The sequence below is a fragment of the Myripristis murdjan genome, chromosome 13 (genome assembly GCF_902150065.1).
Source record: "Myripristis murdjan chromosome 13, fMyrMur1.1, whole genome shotgun sequence".
Lineage (NCBI taxonomy): Eukaryota > Metazoa > Chordata > Actinopteri > Holocentriformes > Holocentridae > Myripristis > Myripristis murdjan.
In genome coordinates, this window is record NC_043992.1 from 35,891,172 (window position 1) to 35,911,802 (window position 20,631).

General features: G+C 44.4%; 1 protein-coding gene across 1 annotated transcript in view; it reads left to right on the forward strand.

The window, feature by feature from the left end:
• The window catches only part of LOC115370070 (T-lymphoma invasion and metastasis-inducing protein 1-like), a 66,957-nt gene that overhangs the window by 24,509 nt on the left and 21,817 nt on the right, over positions 1-20,631 (forward strand). Inside the window, exons 2-14 of the mRNA XM_030066889.1 lie at positions 4,143-4,234; positions 4,375-5,311; positions 6,385-6,841; positions 7,266-7,438; positions 7,753-7,977; positions 10,347-10,532; positions 13,865-14,011; positions 14,212-14,286; positions 15,260-15,430; positions 16,747-16,851; positions 17,360-17,441; positions 17,768-17,854; positions 20,323-20,535. Coding sequence (XP_029922749.1) covers positions 4,385-5,311; positions 6,385-6,841; positions 7,266-7,438; positions 7,753-7,977; positions 10,347-10,532; positions 13,865-14,011; positions 14,212-14,286; positions 15,260-15,430; positions 16,747-16,851; positions 17,360-17,441; positions 17,768-17,854; positions 20,323-20,535 — 2,848 coding nt within the window. The 5' untranslated portion in view covers positions 4,143-4,234; positions 4,375-4,384. The remainder of the gene's footprint in view (positions 1-4,142; positions 4,235-4,374; positions 5,312-6,384; positions 6,842-7,265; positions 7,439-7,752; positions 7,978-10,346; positions 10,533-13,864; positions 14,012-14,211; positions 14,287-15,259; positions 15,431-16,746; positions 16,852-17,359; positions 17,442-17,767; positions 17,855-20,322; positions 20,536-20,631) is intronic.

The window sequence follows — 20,631 nt, forward strand, 5'->3', positions numbered from 1 at the left end:
AGCTCCTGCCCCCGAAATGCTACCAGGAACCTTTTGGTGGAAACGGGCCTGTTGTCGTGGACCCAAAGTGCTGCTGCCGTGGATCAGAATCAGTGACGTGTATTTATTTACCGCGTCCTAAAGTCACACACAGAGCAACACCCAAAACAGTTTTTTATATACTCATCACATTTCTCCACAAATTTGTAATGTCTTGAATGCAGAACAGTAACTTCTGTCTCGCTCTCGCTCTAAGAACGTTATAGGCAGGCATTTGGGTGAGTGATACCCCTGAGCCATGTATTCACACTGAACTCTCAGCAGATTTGAGCCGTATTATGGAGGAGATTGTATTTTACTTCCAGCCTCCCTGCATTAGATGCCTCCAGAGGGTAAATGAAAAGTCTTAGATTGCATAATTTGGGATAATACTTTTTAGGTCTTTACAGGAAACATCAGTTTCTTGTGAGCCCTTGGCAGTAATTACAAAATGAATGTGCCAAATGAATGTGCTGTGCCCTAATATAATCGAGAGATGTAGTACATACATTATAAGTTGGATATTTGCCCGTCTGAGCCTCATTTAGAGGGCGCCTGATACTGTTTCAGAGCGGTTGGTGAATTTTCTTTGCCTTTCTGATGCCATTGTGCCGCTAATCTGACTCGCATTAAAACTATTCTTCTCTCCGATCTGTGGGAGGCTGGAATCGACTGTGGTTGTGTGTTTCATTAAGGGGCTGTAATGGATGGCTTGTCTGCGACTTCTGCCGCTATGTGCCTCTTATGCATCCCTCATGAAAATGAGAGGTGACCCAATTACCTAGGTCCTCGCTCCGTCACGTTGCCAAATCGCTGACAGCATTTTTCCGATCTAATTGTTTATTTCCATGTATTTATTTAATTATTTGAGTTAAGCACGGTGTAAATGAAGGAGGACAGTTGGGCAGATAGCCGTACTGAGCTCTGAGTGTGTGTGTGTGTGTGTGTGTGTGTGTGTGTGTGTGTGTGTGTAGTATTTCTATAGGATCCTCCTGTCCGGCGCTGCAGGGGGTTTGACAGCCTGGAACATCTTTCTCAGCTCCAGCATTTCTTCCTCATGTATTAATAAAGAACCGGTGATGGAATCAGTGCACCCGTTGCGTTGCACCTTCACAAAATACAGCGAAACCTCATTTGTGCTTGTGCGTCGTGGAATCGCGCGCATCTGACTTCTTGAAATATTCAGATAAGTGAAACACAGTGAAACGTTTCTTGTCGGCCCTCCAGATTTAGGAACCTGCACGCCGGTGTGGCCCAAATGCCCGGTGTTGTCTCATTTGTCTCTTGACTGTGCATTTGTCCTTTTGCAATCACAAAAACATTCATTCCAGTTATAGTTACGTTGGATGTTCTCATGCCTCCTCCCAGTGGCTTCCTGCTCTACTTGACATGAAGCAGGAAGCACTGAGGTTTATTACTGACTGTGAATCTCTCCCCCATCAGGTTGACAGGCCTGCCATGTCCGCTTTTAGACTTCTTCCTTGGTACATTTTTATCCGCGAGGCTATTCTGCATCCACTTCCTGACTATTTTCTGCTCTTTTATAGCGAAAAAGCTCGGCTGAAACTACTGTTTACATCCACAGAAATAGTCTTTGTTATCTGGCCCTGAGGTCAAAACTGAGTTAGGCATAAAAAAAATAAAAAAATAAAAAAAAGAGCCTCCTCCTTCTTCATTTAACCCAAAAGCTTTAAAGTCAAAAGAGCTGGTCTCTGTTCATGAGTAAAAATTGGCAGTGGAGGATCTTGCAGCAGGTTGCAGTAACAAGCTGTCTTTGCTTTGCTGAGTAAAGATTTAAATTGGTTTTGACCCAGTGATCCTCCTGATGTGCTGCTGAGTAGACTTTGGTGTGTGTATGCACTTTTGCTTGTTCTCTCTTGTACGACGAGGCATCGGTTTACTTTGCTCCTTCTTTTCAAGTTTCGCTCTGTTTTTTTTTCTGACTGCGGATTGTTACGTATAATTGGTTGCAACTTTTATGTTTGCCCTGATTCTTTCTGCTCTCCAGGCTTTTTTCCCTAGAAAAATATCATTAATTTCAGTGGGAATAACCTGTGAAATGACGCTGCAACCGAAGTATTTTTAGTTGTGTGTCATGAGCTGCAGCGTTTTTTTTCCAGGCGATTTGTGTTGCCACATATTTTTGTTCATTGAGACCAAAGCTGGTTCAGACTTTTCAGGTGTGAGCAAACAAGGTTGTACTGCACAGCGGGTCGCTGTAAATCTGCTGAGGAAACTGCACCCAGAGCTACGTAAACCATTTACATCTACTTTCTCGCAGCTCGCTGTTTCTAATTAGTTTCTGAGTAATTCCACATCACTTTAAATTAGAAAACACTCGGTACATGAACACATCCAGCTCTGCAACATATTAAAGCCCCTGCATTAAACATTGACTGTCAGAGCAAAACGTGAAGGGCTATATTTCATTTCATTTGTAGTTTTTGTGAGTCCTTTCCCATTTTCTTTCTCTTTTACATGTCAAATGTCAAATCTACAGGAAACGGAGAGGCGCTGCTTCGAAAAGGATGCAAACACAAGGCTGGGATCACCCCTGGGTGTCATATCTCTGCTAGCATTTTTTTTTTTAAGCCTGTTTATGTCCCTCGGTGAATCCAGGGTTTATTGTAATGAGTGCAGTGGCATTTGCATCATCATTTTCCCCCCTCTGCACTTTTCTTTACATTTCTGTTTTTCTTGTTTTTCCATTTCTTCCTCTGTGCCAATCCCACGTGAATAAAAACGGGCCATAGACTAAAGGGTTATTTGAAAATGAATTGGACTCGATGCAACATCAAACACTGTGTAGTGCAGTACCTGTGAGGGGTGATGAGTGAGCAGAATAAAGAGGGGAAGGAGAGCAACATAAGGCAGAAAAAACGGGGTCAGCTCCAGTTTACGTAACGCCCCTCTTCACAGTAAGCTTGAGTGCATGCATGCAGCAGCAGAGGGTTGGGTTCCCACTCATCTGTGTGGACTATACACGCAACGACACTACCCCCAAAGGGTCTGTCCGAAAGGGAGGGGAGCGCACATCAGGAACAACAACAATGACAGCACTGTTGGTTAATCTTCCAGTCCATCTGTTGATGGTCCCAGGCATGTTGCAGGACCTTTCTGAGTAAGAAGCAGCCTGTCCAGCCTGGAGGCAGGTAGATCGAGTCCAAATGTGCAATACAGCTCAAACCCTCCATTCTCCCAGTCCTCTCAAACGCAGGAGAGAGTGTGTGAGAACACACACAGCAAAGCTACATGGATGGGCTGGTATGGTTCACTTCAGCTTTGAATAACGCGTGTTCACTCAGGCTGTCACAGCACTCATTGCCATTACCTCCCCTCCACTTCACACAAACCCCTGTGCATGTTGAAAGGGGCTGAGTGGATCACTTCTTCTGTCAAATGGGAGAGGGACGGGGTGGGGGGGGGTCCATGTAGCTGGCTTGATCGCAACCGGCTTTTAGGGGAGGTGGGTGACGGAGAGGACCCACCATGTGCACATCACAGTTGCTTTATCGCTCTACCTTCCTTACCTCGCCTCCTTTATCTCTGTTTCCGACCGGCTGCAGGCACGATGTGAAGTCGCCGGCACTCAAACTCCTCTTGATCTTATGATCTCCTACAGGGACTTTATTAAGGATCGCATTAAGAGCGGATTGATTTATGAGTCCATAAGTCTTTGTAGTACGAGAACTGCTTGGCACAGTTACGCAGCTTTGTGTCAGAGAGAAGGAATACGCTTTCCCATTTCCATAATTTCCAGAACAGCCCCCGTGCTCAAACTAGCCCGTGTGCAGAGTAACAGCATGAAATTGAATTAAACATTGAAATATAGAGAGATTATCTCAATTTAGCGCACTAACACAACCGACTGTGTAAGGTTTCAATGCTTAATACAATTTCAAGTTAAGAGGATTGTGATTTAAACTGACAGCTACACTTGGGGACATACTGCAAACTTGCAGGAACAGAAAATACTCAACATGTTTAGAAGTCGAAGGCATGCGGTATCATGTAAATGAGCCTGGATCACAATGCACGTTTTACCTGACTATCTCTACCTACTGAAAAGTATATGTGTTATGACTCGGAACACTTCTTACCTGGATATCTCTTTCTTCTTTTAGATCTTTGTGGATCAGACCAGCAGCCACAGGACCATACTGTCTGAAGATCCATTGACGATCAAAATGCCTGAAAAATCATCGCAATCCTGCAGGTAGAGTAATGTTGCGGTACAATCCTTCACCCAGCCATGCCATTTGATTTCCGACACATTTCTCTGCTGAGTGCATGTTGCCTGCGTATTTATTTCATGTTCTGTGAGCTCCACTAAGCTTTGTCTCCGCTCCCGCTCAGCTTCTGAACCATGGGAAATGTCGAGAGCCAGAGTGGGGACCATGCCCTCTACGGTAACGAACGGGGCCATTTGTCACGCAAGCACATGTCTCGCTCTCTTCGCATCTCCAACAAGCAGTCCAGACGCTCTCGACATGCCTCGTCAGGGAAAATAGAGCACAGGAATTCGGAGACGAGCACGCGCTCCAGCAGCACGCCCAGCATCCCGCAGTCCCTGGCTGACAACGGCCTGGAGCCCTTCAACGAGGCCAATGTCCTCTCTGACTTTGGCAGCCCCATATGGGTGGACCGCGTGGCCATGAACCTGCGGCCCGTGTCTTTTCACAACGACCTGGCCAACCCTTCGGTCCACATGGACACCATGCGTATAACTCTACCGGGCCCCGCCGTCAAGGAAGCACAGGACAGAGGCGTGTACACAGGCGAGGTGACCTACCTCCAGAAGACCAGGGACGGTCCCCGGGAGACCGTCAGCTTCAAGAAGAAGAGGTCCAAGTCGGCAGACATGTGGCGCGAGGACAGCTTGGAGTTCTCCCTGTCGGACCTCAGCCAAGAGCACCTGACCAGCACCGAGGAGATCATAGACCCTTCCAACGAGAGAGACTTTACCGACTGCAGCGGCCACTTACAGTCGAGCCCCCAGTGCCTGGAGGTGCTGGACTCCGCCGAGAGGGCAAACTCCTTGGACGAGCTGTACAGCCAGAAGACCCCCGGCCGCAGGCAACCCCACGGCCGCTACGCCAAGTGGCACGACGCCAACAGGGCCATCAGGGAGGGTGAAGACGATAAGATGCTGTCGCTCTCGGAGGAGGACGGGAACACCTACGGCGCGTACACCCTCCCCTGCCGGCGCTCCCACTGCCTGTCTGAAGGCCCGAGCAGCCAGCAAGCTGCCATGTGCGCCAGCATGCAGGGCAGGAGGGCGCAGACGATACAGGTGGGAAGTGCAGTCATTTCACACTCCTCCTTATCTTTTAAACCAATAATTGTTGCTGTAATTGCTTTCTGTGAAATGTGGCATATTTTAGAAAGAAAAAAAAAAACAGAACAAATTAAAATGGGGTGTTAATTTGCTCCTGCCATGAATGTGTTAACCCTTTATACACGCTTATTTGATATTCTCCAAGTTAGCAGAGTGTCAGGGGACCCGAAATCCTCAAGCTGCATCACAGCTGTTTTGTGGTCTTAGCAGCGACAAACTGCAGGAATTTGACTTGACAGTGTATGAGGAGCCGTCCAGAATCTTAATGTGGTCGAGTTACATCACTCGTTACAATAAGGCTATCTCCAAAGACAGCTCTCCTCATTCATTTTCCCCCCATTGTGTCTGAGCTTTTTCCTCCGCTGCATTCACCAAGCAGATAATAAGCTCCAGAAAAAACAGATTAAGTGTAAAAAAAAAAAAAAGAATGCATGCCTGCTTGTGCCATGGGAGCGACGTGTTGTTTCCTGATGGAGCTGTTGTTTTCCTTGGGAGGGGGTGGGCGGGGGGGACAGCAATGAGCTTAAAGTCACTCCCCGTTTGAAATGCCTCAACCTTTTGTCATGATAATGAGGGGAGGCCTGTGGAAGAGTGTAACAGTAAAACGTGCGTGGTGGCCCCGTCACTGTGGGGCACCGTTAGCGCGGGTGAATGGAGTTCTGGAGCGCATGATTTGGCCACGTGACCTAGACCGGGATACCAGGTTTGGTGTAACCCCCTTCATCTAACCGAGAGCTTTTGGCCATGTGGGTAGGAGAGGGCAGGCTCAACTCACGCAAGAGCCGTAGACTTGCAGTGAGTAATTAATTTCAAGCAGAAGCTCAGGACTAAACAGCTCATGGACACTCTGTCGGCCACAGAGTCCAAAACATGTTTGCTTTCCATGCATGGCTCCGTCCTGTGTATCTGCAGAGACAGCGCGGTGCTTGCTCGAGGTAGGAGTTTTGTTACGTGGAAGTTCTTGTTGTGATGACGAGGCTGCGGTCGCCATGCCGTCTCACCTGTCTCATGCTTCCGCTGCCATGCAGGACGTCACGGCCGGCGAGGGCAGCGAGTACGAAGACAGCGGCATCGACGGGGTGACGGCCGAGGTGGAGCACCAGTCCAGGCGCTACAAGACCATGTCGGCCTCCTTCTCCGTGTGCTCGGCGGCCGGCCGGAGCATGTTCGCCGAGAGCGACAGCGGCAGCAGCAGCGGAGGCGGGGCCAGCGAGTGCGTGCAGGGCGTCTACGAGAACTTCCGCCAGGAGCTGGAGATGAGCTCCTGCCAGACGGAGAGCCTGGAGGAGGCGGGGTCGGCCCTCAGCGACGAGCAGAGCACCATGAGCTCCGCCTACCAGTCCGACCCGTTGCTCAGCATCACGCAGGGAACCGTGCGCAAGGCCGGCCGGCTCGCCGTCAAGAACTTCCTCGTTCATAAGAAGAACAAGAAGGTGGAGTCGGCCACTAGACGCAAGTGGAAAAGCTACTGGGTCTCCCTGAAAGGTTTGTCGCGCCCTGGATCTGCACATAACATTTACATTCGTGCCTCGTTCCATACCTCAGTGTCAGAGCTCATCTAATCTCCTCCAACACACTCAACTAATCTACTTCACTATGCTCAATAAAGCAAGTTTAACTCAACCATGATACAAACCTCATTATCAGTTCTTATGCCACTTGGCTGGGCCTGAAATCAAATCAATACTCACATGATGATGTTTCCCACCTCGATAAGTCAGCCATGCTGCACTTCTTAATGTTGGCCACTGGAGAGCAGAATTAAATAGCTTTAAACAAATCTGTTTTTGTGTTATCATGATTATCATAATATCATTTCCCAGAGACCGGACGAACATGGGGTTATCCCGTCACGGTGAACGTTTTAAGGAATTTTGAAGGTCATCAACACTCTGTTTTGGTTTCTCAGGTTGCACTCTGTTCTTCTATGAGAACGACGGGCGTTCAGGGATCGACCACAACAGTATCCCTAAACATGCCATCTGGGCAGAGAACAGCATTGTCCAGGCTGTGCCCGAACATCCCAAAAAGGACTTTGTGTTCTGCCTTAGCAATTCACTGGGAGACGCTTTCCTCTTTCAGGTGAGTGAATATCTAAATTTCACCCGCTCGTCTTCAGTTTTCATCATCCTCTTTGTAAATAAGTGAAAATCCGCTGCGGGGAAAGCACTTATTTGGCTTGTATATTCATTTTATTTTCATGTTTTTTTTTCTAATTCTGATTTATTTAAGCCAAAGCCAGTCACAAGCAGCTGTTTTTTCATTTATTATTTTTTTTATGTGGCCGCCTCGTCTGGTGGCCCATTTACTGACAGCTCCACACCTCTCCTGTCTGACCTCTGAACCCTGCCTGTCCCCCCCCCCCCCCCCCCCCCCCCCCCCCCCCCCCCACGCAGACCTGCAGCCAGACAGAGCTGGAAAACTGGATCACAGCCATCCACTCGGCCTGTGCCACCGCCGTCGCCCGCCAGCACCACCGAGAGGACACGGTGCGGCTGCTGCGGGCCGAGATCAAGAAGCTGGAGCAGAAGATCGACATGGACGAGAAGATGAAGAAGATGGGAGACATGCAGCTGTCGGCCGTCACCGACACCAAGAAGAGGAAGACGATCCTGGAGCAGGTAGGGTTCTCCATCTCCATTCTTTCATTTAGTCTCTCACTCTTTCCCTGGTGTTTATTATGTCTCACAAGGTTCCCACTCAGAACACACACCCACTTTTCAGGGAACTGTGGGAATATTGTGGAATTCTGTGCATTTCAGAAAGGGAACATCTGTGAATTTGTTAAACTTTCTGCCAAAGTCAGGGAAAGCAGAGATTGTTATTTAAAAAAAAAATCATCACTGTACAGGTATATACTAGAAAATATGGTAACACTTTACAATAAGAGTACAACAATTAATGTTAGTTAATGCCGTAATAAACATTAAGTAACAGTTAACTAACCATTAACTAATGCTGTTCATGCTAAGGTATTAATTTATATGTTATTTAAGGGTTATTGTAGATATTATTAACATTAGTAAATGCCATAATAATCATTAACTAACAGTTAATTAACCATTATGGCATTAACTAACATTAACTAACGTTAAGTAACGTTAATTGTTGTACTGCTATTGTAAAGTGTTACTGAAAATATTTTGTTTCATGCATTCATTGCATTTAGTTTTCTCTTTTTCAGCATTTTAAAATTCAGTCATCTTTTTTATGAAGCAACCCTTAAAGTTATGCCATGTTTTTGAATCTCGACTCAACCTGATTCAATGAAGGAACCCAAAACATGACCGGGCTACAACATAGATCTTATTAATAACCGGTGACTTTACCTCAGTCATTTTGCCGTCAAGCACTGAGAGAATTGGGATTTTTGCAAAATACTGAAGGACAAAAGCACAGATCCACACACAGATGCTGAGGAGATTATGCGAAATGTGCCACTATTATGTAGCTGAATGAGCAGAACAACTTTCAAAAACTGGAAAAATATTGTCTGCTGTTTTTTTTTTTTTTTTTTTTTAATCTTGCCATCTTTTTGTCAATACCAGAATGAAATGAAATTCACAACCGAACATTTACTTAAAAGACACCATCAGCCGACCTTCTCTTCACTGATTTCAGGGAGATTAAAGTGACGGCGTCAGGCGGCGGTTTTAGCTGTTTTTTTCTCCACAGCTGTCCCAAGTGTGGTGGAAACCAGCCTATTTACCCATTTAGAACTTTTTCCGAGCTGAAGAACAACATTAACAAACCAGGAAGGAAATGACATTTTTAGGTCATGTGAAAGCTCCCGTCTCGTTACGGAAAGTCACAGAACAGTCATGGAATTTTACATGAGGGCCACGTTGGGAACCCTGCTCCCGTTTCTCCCTCACGCCGTCGGCCTTCCTCTCTTTTAGGCGGTTGAGAGACCACGGCCAGTATGAATAAAAAACTACAAAGGATATGAGTTCTGCTCTCGGATCACAGCTCCAGGTCACGTGACCACATTACCATCACCCTGACCTCAGGGATGAAACCGTGCAACTCTCCCACCTAACATGTTTTTTTTTTTTTCCTTATTTTTCCCAGACAGGCCCCCAGCTATTGCAGTAACAATACAACACACTGTTTTCCAAGCTTATTCAAGTCATTTGTTCATTTCATTTTCCACTGATCACATCTAAGTGGGGATAGAGAGAGAGATGAAGCTGAGGTGGGCAGCAGAGAGGAGAGGGACTAAGCGATGGGACTGTGGTGCTCCTAGAGGCATCAAACGCTAGAGGCTGCTAAAGCTACACACCTTGGCACACCGAGTTGTTTGTTGCTTCTTTTTTTTTTTTTTTTTTTTTTTTGAAGCTGCCATGCAGTTGGCACCGGTCGATCAGCCTGCCATTCTCTCAATTAATTGCAAAGCTCATACTGTCTTTAATAGGTCTGTTTACAGAAAAGGGAGATCAAATGGCCTTTGTTCCATCGGTTAGGTTGTGCCTGCTTGGAGTGCACGGTTTGGCAGTGTCAGGTTTCACATTGTGCGGCGCTCAATGGAAATAGGCCTGCTCCTTAGAAAGCTGAAACGCTCCCAGCTTCTGCCTGCCAGTGGAATGTGCAGTATTGTTTCTCTGTCATCTCTGGGCTACTTGGCAGTGATACAGAGCCCTCCGCCATGGCGCTGGCCGCCTCTTCCAAAGACCGGTGCAGGACCGTGACTGGGAGGGGACGCCCCAATGAATAATCACAATGTCCTGCTCTACTGCCCCTGTAAACACCAAACCATTAGGCACAGAGAGAGCAGGTTGGCAACACTTGGGGCAAGCTGGTGACATCGCTTCTGGGGGAACAGAGGGAACGCTCCATCTTAGCCTGAAGGTTACAAACAAAAGGCATTTTTTTTAGAGCGAGGCTGGCATTCACCAATTTTGTGATATCATCGTTTTCAAGATGAGCAGTTAACTTGGATGTGTGTGTTTTTTTTTTTTTGTTTTTTTTTTATGTCTGTGTCACCCTGCAGATCTTCTTGTGGGAGCAGAACCTGGAGCAGTTTCACATGGATCTGTTCCGCTTCAGGTGCTACCTGGCCAGCCTGCAGGGAGGAGAGTTGCCCAACCCCAAGCGCCTCCTGGCCTTCGCCTCCCGCCCCACCAAGCTGGCCATGGGCCGACTGGGCATTTTCTCTGTCTCCTCCTTCCATGCTCTGGTAACGATCCCCTCTTTGTTTCTTCATTTCTGTTAAATGGTTTCAGTGACTCAGCTTTCTTCGTTAGATTTTATTTATGTGTAACTTTACATTACATATGACAGTTTAAGTTGATTTCACATTTATATTTTTATGCATTTTGCTGGGGAATCGGAGGCGTCAGCATCACGTTCAAGTATGCTTCAGTGAGAGGATGTTGGTTTCAAGGTGCACTGTGCAACATTGCTAGGGGCTGATTTTAAACAAAAATGTTGTCATGTGAATCTCACCGTCCTCACTTCACCCACAGCAGTTTCTCATAGTGCACCTTTTTTAAAAAATGACCCTTAACGTTACTTAAAAATACTTCCATCTCCCTGAAAATCCATTTTGCAACCGGTGGATGCAGGTAGCGCCTCTCCTGCCAGGACAATTGATTTCAGAGCCAAAAAAAATAACACCCTGAAACCACGTTCCGCCTGTTGAGTGTTATTTTGGAGCCGGGGCCTCGCACACGGCACCTGTTGGGGGGAGGGTTTGTTTCAGCGCTGGCCCCCTGTGAGCAGCACCGACGTAATCAATTTGTACTCGGGAGCACTAAAAGACTTGGGAACAGTGGAAAACATCTATTTGATTTTTTAGCGACGCGCTGGCAGAGCAGTAAGGTCCTTGTCTTTTTCTCACCACCTACGCAGCGCTACAGAGCTTGTGGGTGTTTTAGCAGCGAGATAGCAGGATGGGATGCTTAACAAGAGACACTTTGTATGAGCGCTCTCTCGTTCTCCTCGCCTCTCTCTTTCATCGCTCTCCTCTCTAATTTGCTCATCTCTCGTCCCGAATACCTGCATCAGCAATATGTCAGAAAGGGGCTGAGAGAGGTTGATGGAGCGAAAAAGAGACAGAATGAGGCTGCCTGGGTTCAGTTTAGAGCGTGCTTGATGCGAGGAGAAAGGTCCTCCACTTTGCTTGTCCATTTGCGCTGCTGTTTCACCGCCTGATTCTGCAGATTTTCGAGACACATTTTACTCCTCTCGCTCCTCTACAGTCGGACAACTAGCCTAGAAACGCCGTGCTGCGTCAAAATCTGCACGTGTGTGACGCCAATGTGTGAAATGGACATGACAGCCATATATATGTATATCTTAACTATTTATTACACTGGGGCCCCTGTGGATGTTTGAAAACACGATTGGAACTGTCCTTACTGTACAGTTTTACAGGTGATATGTTGATACACCTTCTCATTCAATGCATTTTCTTTATTTTCATGACTATTTACATTGTAGATTCTAACTGAAGGAATCAAAACTATGAATGAACACATGTGGAGTTATGTACTTAACAAAAAAAGGTGAAATAACTGAAAACATGTTTTATATTCTAGTTTCTTCAAAATAGCCACCCTTTGCTCTGATTACTGCTTTGCACACTCTTGGCATTCTCTCGATGAGCTTCAAGAGGTAGTCACCTGAAATGGTTTTCCAACAGTCTTGAAGGAGTTCTCAGAGGTGTTTAGCACTTGTTGGCCCCTTTGCCTTCACTCTGCAGTCCAGCTCACCCCAAACCATCTGGATTGGGTTCAGGTCCGGTGACTGTGGAGGCCAGGTCATCTGCCGCAGCACTCCATCACTCTCCTTCTTGGTCAAATAGCCCTTACACAGCCTGGAGGTGTGTTTGGGCTCATTGTCCTGTTGAAAAATAAATGATGGTCCAACTAAACGCAAACCGGATGGGATGGCGTGTCGCTGCAGGATGCTGTGGTAGCCATGCTGGTTCAGTGTGCCTTCAATTTTGAATAAATCCCCAACAGTGTCACCAGCAAAACACCCCCACACCATCACACCTCCTCCTCCATGCTTCACAGTGGGAACCAGGCATGTGGAATCCATCCGTTCACCTTTTCTGCGTCTCACAAAGACACGGCGGTTGGAACCAAAGATCTCAAATTTGGACTCATCAGACCAAAGCACAGATTTCCACTGGTCTAATGTCCATTCCTTGTGTTTCTTGGCCCAAACAAATCTCTTCTGCTTGTTGCCTCTCCTTAGCAGTGGTTTCCTAGCAGCTATTTGACCATGAAGGCCTGATTGGCGCAGTCTCCTCTTAACAGTTGTTCTAGAGATGGGTCTGCTGCTAGAACTCTGTGTGGCATTTATCTGGTCACTGATCTGAGCTGCTGTTAACTTGCGATTTCTGAGGCTGGTGACTCAGATGAACTTGTCCTCAGAAGCAGAGGTGACTCTTGGTCTTCCTTTCCTGGGTCGGTCCTCATGTGTGCCAGTTTCGTTGTAGCGCTTGATGGTTTTTGCGACTCCACTTGGGGACACATTTAAAGTTTTTGCAATTTTCCAGACTGACTGTCCTTCATTTCTTAAAGTAATGATGGCCACTCGTTTTTCTTTAGTTAGCTGAGTGGTTCTTGCCATAATATGAATTTTAACAGTTGTCCAATAGGGCTGTCGGCTGTGTAGTAACCTGACTTCTGCACAACACAACTGATGGTCCCAACCCCATTGATAAAGCAAGCAATTCCACTAATTAACCCTGATAAGGCACACCTGTGAAGTGAAAACCATTTCAGGTGACTACCTCTTGAAGCTCATCGAGAGAATGCCAAGAGTGTGCAAAGCAGTAATCAGAGCAAAGGGTGGCTATTTTGAAGAAACTAGAATATAAAACATGTTTTCAGTTATTTCACCTTTTTTGTTAAGTACATAACTCCACATGTGTTCATTCACAGTTTTGATTCCTTCAGTTAGAATCTACAATGTAAATAGTCATGAAAATAAAGAAAACGCATTGAATGAGAAGGTGTGTCCAAACTTTTGGTCTGTACTGTATATAAAATTAAATACATATTGCACACTTTTCTATTATAAAGCACTTTAGATTGTTCGACTGTGGGGCTTGGCTATACAGTGATATATTGATATTATTATGACAGTCCAATATTTTGTGATCATTATTTGCCAGTATCACGATATGACTCATGCAAAACCACATGTTAATAATCAAATTAATGTTCAACTGAATGCTGAATGTGAGGTATGATGTCAGAGACGTCCCATGCCTCATTTTGCCAGAGTTTAGAAATAAAGAAATTCCTTGTTAACATCAATTTGACAGCAAAAATCACCATATCATCGCCATATGATTCTACTGAGAGACGATAAATGCTAATATTTATCGCCCCGGTCCTGTATGAAATGTGCTATATAAATAACATGTGACCTGATTGATGGCTGCCTGTGTCGTTTTGCATAATGTGTGATGTGTAATGAGGTCTAACAGATGTGTCCTCGGCGCCACGTTCGGCCCGTTGGAGCGCTGATTGAGCTGTTTTGCTGTCGCAGGTGGCAGCTCGCACCGAGAGCGGGGTGAGGCGGCGCACACAGGCCATGTCCCGCTCCTCCAGCAAGCGCAAGAGCAGATTCTCCTCCCTGTGGGGGCTGGACACTACCTCAAAGAAAAAGACAAAAGCCCATCCCAGCATCAACCAGGTCTGCAACGTCTTCCTCTCTCAAATAGAAACCGACGTGTGATTTGAGCCACAGCGATCAATCAAATTACCCCGCAATTACCACACAAGGATTTCTCTTTACTTGTTCATATAAATATCCTCTTCCCTCCTCCTGTAGCACTTTACCCTCCAAGAGTCCGCTTGAACAACGACCAGATGACCTTCTCTTTTTTCCTGCAGGTCTTTGCTGACGGCGAGGAGCCAGTGAAAAAGCTTGTAGATGGCATGTATGTTGATCCTGCCAAGGAACACATGGTAAGGCCGCATCAATCACTCCCACAGTTTGCACCGAGCTGAAAGTGAGGCGTAGCTCGGGAAATAATGGGGAGTAATTCAGCTGAAACTCTGATCAGCGTCGATGTCAGTAAAATCAGGGACACAGCACCGGCATTGACGATATTATCTGTACTCCTGATTGTGAAAATGGTGTGTTTCTTCTAGAAGTTTCAGCTCTAAAATTACCAACAGCTGACATTGTCTTGTGCCTTTCAGGAAAAGCTTGGTCTGGTTTGCACCTGCATTATGTAATACAGTTCTTCCAAAAATGCATATCCATGTCAGTATCAGCCTTGATCGGTGGGAAGATCAGTAGTTTTGCCTCAGAAAACTATGGTGCATCATGAAATATTAGTCCCTGTTGTTCCCTGACGAAGCAGCAGAGCAGAGGACCAAAGGCTCTGCCGTGCATGATGGATACTCGTGCACAGCAGAGGTTCTTTGCCAAGGTTTCTTTCACTCGTCTAAAGCAAACATACAATAATGGGCTTTACTGTTTCGAAGACATATTGCGAGCCGGCTGGTGATGTATCGATGGCGGCCATTTAGTTGGAAGGTAGCAGGAAAGCACCACCTCAGCGCAGTCATTAAATCACAGCAGCGGAGTTATTAGCCATCTTAATCAAACCTTTGCAGTGCGACACACTCAGCACACTCAACAAACTCAGAATCTTACCAAGAATATTTGTCTTATTTCTAGTCAAAAATCTCATTACACTTAAAATAGGGCAAATTTTGCCAATGAAACAAGCAAATTCAAGAAAATTCACCTGAAACAAGTGAAAATTGTCTAAAAACAAGTTACTTCTGAGGTGATCATGTATTATTTTAAGTGTAATGAGATATTTTGACTAGAAATAAGACAAATATTCTTGGTAAGATTTTGAGTTTTTGCAGTGTGTTGTGAAAAATAAGTCTGTCCCACAATCGCATTTTGCCTTTCTGTTGATAGAAAAGCGATGACGGAACTGTGAAAAGCCTTCCTCGGCCCAGCACGGAAAGTGACATGTGGGTCCCCGACCACCTGACCCCTTCGTGGGTGTGTTTGCCAAATGACCAGCCTGTACTAACCATCATCCAGCCAGGGGAGTCGGCACTGTGTGTCCTGGAAACCATCTGCAAGGTAACCGTGCCCGGCCTCTAATGACCTGACCCGACCCGCGGCTCACTTTTCACTGCAGTGATGTCTGTGAGTGGGCATGTGGCAGGTCACACATGGTGGTGATGCATCAATTATAAACGCAGCTAATTTGAATGCATGGAGCCACTATAAGAAATAATTAGAGTGTATTGCTCCAAGTTCGTCCTGAATCGCTCTGAAATGCTTTGAATATAATCAGTCACAATTCTAGAAAAAAAATGTTTTGCAGTGATCTAACAGAATACTTTTAATTGGACCTTATATTTGTCAACATTATTAGAATAAATATTGTTGAAGTTACTCTAGGTAGTCTTACATGGCTGCATGTTTGTTTACTGTAATGCATATGAAAGCATTTTATGGAGTGGAATCCTTTATTTGAGGCAAAGTTGATAGACTCAAATCATATTCAGTCGTTCCAAAATAATTAAATTGCTCTTAGAGTTGCCACCTAGTGAACTGTAAATTGAACTTTATGGTAAGCCAAAGCTCCACAGGGTCTATTTATATGATTCAAGATTCAATATTTTTATTCGTCACATGCATGAATGTACGGGTATAGCAGCAGTAAAATGTGATTGCAACAACTCCAGCACTGTGCAAGTAAAAAATAGAGAGAATAAAATAGATAAAAAACAAAATAAAAACAGAAAGTATATATAACATTCCTATATACAATATACAACCTAAATTTTCCTTTGTATTCATTTTTGTGACGCTGTTTTTAATGTGATATGTCTATATGTATCCATGTCTGTGTTTCTATGGACCACGAGTCCGTATTAAAGATTTCATTCATATACAGCAACATACAATAAGTACAAATAAGTAGAAGTAAGAAAGGGAATAGAAAATAATCTGCTATCATATGATGATATGATAGCAGATTAATCAATCAATCAATCAGTATATGTTTATTTGTCCCCAATGGGGGCAATTAGTTCCGCAACAAAGGGAGCACACACAACAAAAAAATACAAACATGCATGACATAGGGAAGAAAAAAAAAAATAAATAAAAAAAAATAAAAATAAAAAATATATATATATATATAAAAATTAAATTAAATTAAATTAAATTAAATTTAAATAATAATAATAATAATAAAATTAAATTAAAAATAAAAATAAATAAATAAATGTCCTGTTGAAACTGGTATGAGTTTATGGTCAAATTTTTTTAATGTGTTGTTTGATCTACATTTTCATCTGCCAAAACCATTTTTTTTGTTAAGCTGCTGTGAAATTATGGTCTTAGGTCACCAATCCTCTCTGTCCCCTTTGCTCCGCTTCCCACAGGCTCACCAGCTGGATCCCACCAAGCACTATTTGCGACTCAAATTCCTGATAGAAAACCAAGTGCAGTTCTACATTCCCAAACCAGAGGAGGATGTGTGCGACTTGGTATGTGTCGTCCGGCCTCTTGGACATGATCTTATCTCTCAGTCTCGGAGCTCTTTTGAGTCTACAGGCGCTCATTCAGGCTTTTGGGGCCGATGAGGTCGAAGACGCGTTTCATGTAAAGGCGAGGGATCACAAGACGCGGGGAGCCGCGGGCCGCAGAGCGTCATGTGCTGTGAATTATTAATAGGTTTATTTAAATGGTTTATTTTTATCTGTTCGGCTCCATACGTTTCCACCAGAGCACTGCCTTGTATCATGCACCAGAACATAAATCCATTTATACTGAGCTTTAATAAAGGAAATCTGTAATGACTTCTGTATTTACATCCCGTGTTCAGACGCGTCATCCTGCATAAAGAGTTTCCTTGAGCTTTCCAATCTCAGAATACAGGAAATAAATGCTCCCTTTTCATGTTGTCAATAACCCACCCACCCACCAGAATATGCAGAAAGTAGGCCATTGTTGTATGATTTATATAATAACTCCGTTTTTTCCTTCTCTTCACAGCTTTACAAAGAAATTGAGCTGTGTTCCAAAATAACAAAAGTCATCCAGTTTGACCGTGACGAATCCTGCATGATTGGTTACGGTACGAACAATTTGAATTATGCCGTGTTCTTTTATTCAGAGTGGGGATTATCCTGTAGATATTCATGTTCAGATAATTGGCTTTTCAGTGAAGAGGCAATGAATGTTTTCTTTTGTTGCACTGTTGCTTTGAGCTTGAATGCTATTCCTCCACCTATAACCTGACCTGATATTTTCTGAGCCGCATTCCCATCTGTGTTGCAAAAATCCCTCTGCTGCGTTTTATGTAAGACTCTCACTCACTTGCACTCTCTCTCTCTCGCTCTCTCTCTCCGTCTCCCCCTCTCTTTCTCTGCCTCTCTCCCCTCTCCTCCTTTCCTCCTCCAGGTTTCTCCATTTCGGTCGTGGAGGAGGACGGAGTGCAGCAGCTCTACATCACCGACGTGAAGGCGGGTGGATTAGCCTTCGCCAAAGGTTCATTACCCTTCCTTTCGAGTCAAATGAACTTCCTCCACACTCAATCTGTTTCTGTGAAGTGATAAAACTGATGAGATGGCGCCTCGGAAAAAGGGCTCTGCTGTAATTTCCTCCAGCCGTTTCCCCATTCTGCCCTTAAGAGAAAACTTCTGCATATGATTTGAAAATGGAGCTTTTTTGTCATCTTGGGGAAGATACCGCGTTATTGTTTCTCTTTTTAGAAGTGAGTTGGCGCATTTTTATTCATTGGCACAAAGGGTCTTGAAGAACACCAAGGCCTCGAGGTGATTACGATAATCTTAGCCAGGCTCAATCTCGCAGGGCTTTGTGAAGCGGGATATTGAATATGACACCTTGCTCCAGCTGACTCACGTCGGTAGAGTCCAGGTTGAGCGATGCAGAGATCTGCAGCGGTCGATATTACATCTGTTAACAGCCTCGCATGTGCTGTTTGCTGCAGGCTGAGCCCATGCTAGCCTGTGGGGGAAACCTCCTCTGTGTCTGCGGCTGACATTTCACAGGGCATCGAGAAGTGGGTCATGCTCATGGCTCTGAAAGGAAAAGAAAAGGAAAGACGAAGACGAAGGTGAACTCTGCTCCATACTTGAGCAGAGAGGACTATTGTTATTCCAAAGCAAAGCGCATATAGAGACACAGTATATCTGCTGTCAGTTTTGTGGATCGGATTACTTTTTAGGAAAGAAAAATCCACACTAAACACTAAACACAGTTTAAAAAATAGCTTTTTGGCAGTGAACCTTGCATTTCTGGGCCCATTTTGCTGAGCGGTGGTGTGTTTTTCTTATTTCTGTGAATAAGGAGCCAAACACTGATGGCATCACATCCGACAGGCATTACTCCAGCCTCGCTGCGATAGAGGCGGAAAGCATTATCATGCTGAGTAATCTAAAACACTGCATGTCAGCTTCTGGTGTCAGCTGCACCGAGTCAACAGGCGAGGGTTTCTTATGCGACTCGCCATTTGGCAACATTAAATCATTACGCATGGAGAAATCCACTGTAACGATTCATTCATAAGCAATAGCCGCAATAGGCCAGAATGCAATCGCCATAAGAGCTGCTGCCTTCTGGGTAAGGCGTACGTCTGGCATTTTCTTTATGCAAATCATCAACACTCTTGCTCTTACTGTGCTGCTGCTGTCACTCTCCCCACCTACCTGCAAGCCACAGCTGAAGGATAACATTCATACCTGGTTGCCTATTACTCTGGGAAAGATAGAAAATCAGTAACAGGAATGGAGGTGGATGAGGCAGGATGAACAAACAACAAAATAACACACGGAAGACACTAAACAACACAAAATGATGATGCACAACACTGTAAGAATATAGAAGATTAGATTTTCCTTTAACCTTTTCACAATTTTCAGCTCTCACACGCTCTCATCATCTTAATTAGCGTTAAGAAGACTAATTAATCTGAGCTGAGAGTGAGATTGATTATTATTACAGCCTCACGTCTTCAGGAAAGTGGAAACTGTTCAGTGTGGAGGGCGTGCACTGCAAAAAGCCAAAATCTTACCAAGATTATTTGTCTTATTTCAAGTCAAAATGTCTTATTTCTGGTCAAAATATCTCATTACACTTAAAATAAGACATGATCACCTCAGAAATAACTTGTCTTTAGATGATTTTCACTTGTTTCAAGTGAAAATTTACTTCAAACAAGTGAAAATTAGCTTGAAACAAGAAACAAATTTTGCCAATGAAACAAGCAAATTTTCACTTGTTCACTTGTGTCACAAGTAAACACTGCAAAAACGCAAAATCTTACCAAGATTATTTGTCTTATTTCAAGTCAAAAATGTCTTATTTCTAGTCAAAATATCTCATTACACTTAAAATAAGACATGATCACCTCAGAAGTAAATTTGACTAGAAATAAGACATTTTTGACTTGAAATAAGACAAATAATCTTGGTAAGATTTTGAGTTTTTGCAGTGAAAATGTGCTTGTTTCATTGGTAAAATTTGTTTCTTGTTTCAAGCTAATTTTCACTTGTTTAAGTGAAAATTAGCTTGAAACAAGTGAAAATCGTCTAAAAACAAGTTATTTCCGAGCTGATCCTGTCTCATTTTAAGTGTAATGAGATATTTTGACTAGAAATAAGACATTTTTGACTTGAAATAAGACAAATAATCTTGGTAAGATTTTGAGTTTTTGCAGTGAAAATGTGCTTGTTTCATTGGCAAAATTTGTTTCTTGTTTCAAGCTAATTTTCACTTGTTTTAAGTGAAAATTAGCTTGAAACAAGTGAAAATCGTCTAAAAACAAGTTATTTCCGAGCTGATCCTGTCTCATTTTAAGTGTAATGAGATATTTTGACTAGAAATAAGACATTTTTGACTTGAAATAAGACAAATAATCTTGGTAAGATTTTGACTTTTTGCAGCGTGACAGACAGTGCACTGAACTGCGGCTGACGGCGTTGTGCTCTCTGCAGGGCTCAACGCAGGCGACGAGATACTCCAGCTGAACGGAAAAGACTCCCACAGTCTCAACTTCTCCGACATGAAGGCGGCGTTCTCGCAAGCCTCGCTGGCCCTGACCGTCAACACCTTGCCCTCCGTGGACCGCCGTCAACTCTGCTACCTGCCGCCACGCCGCTCCGACGCCGAAGAGGACCTCTACACCGACATCTTCTCCCAGAGTCAAGGTGAGAGGCGCCGCAAAGTGTTGCCCACGTGACTGCACTAGTGTTGCAAAATGGGAATTTTCGGAAATTAATGGGAATAAACAGGAATTTTCCGGG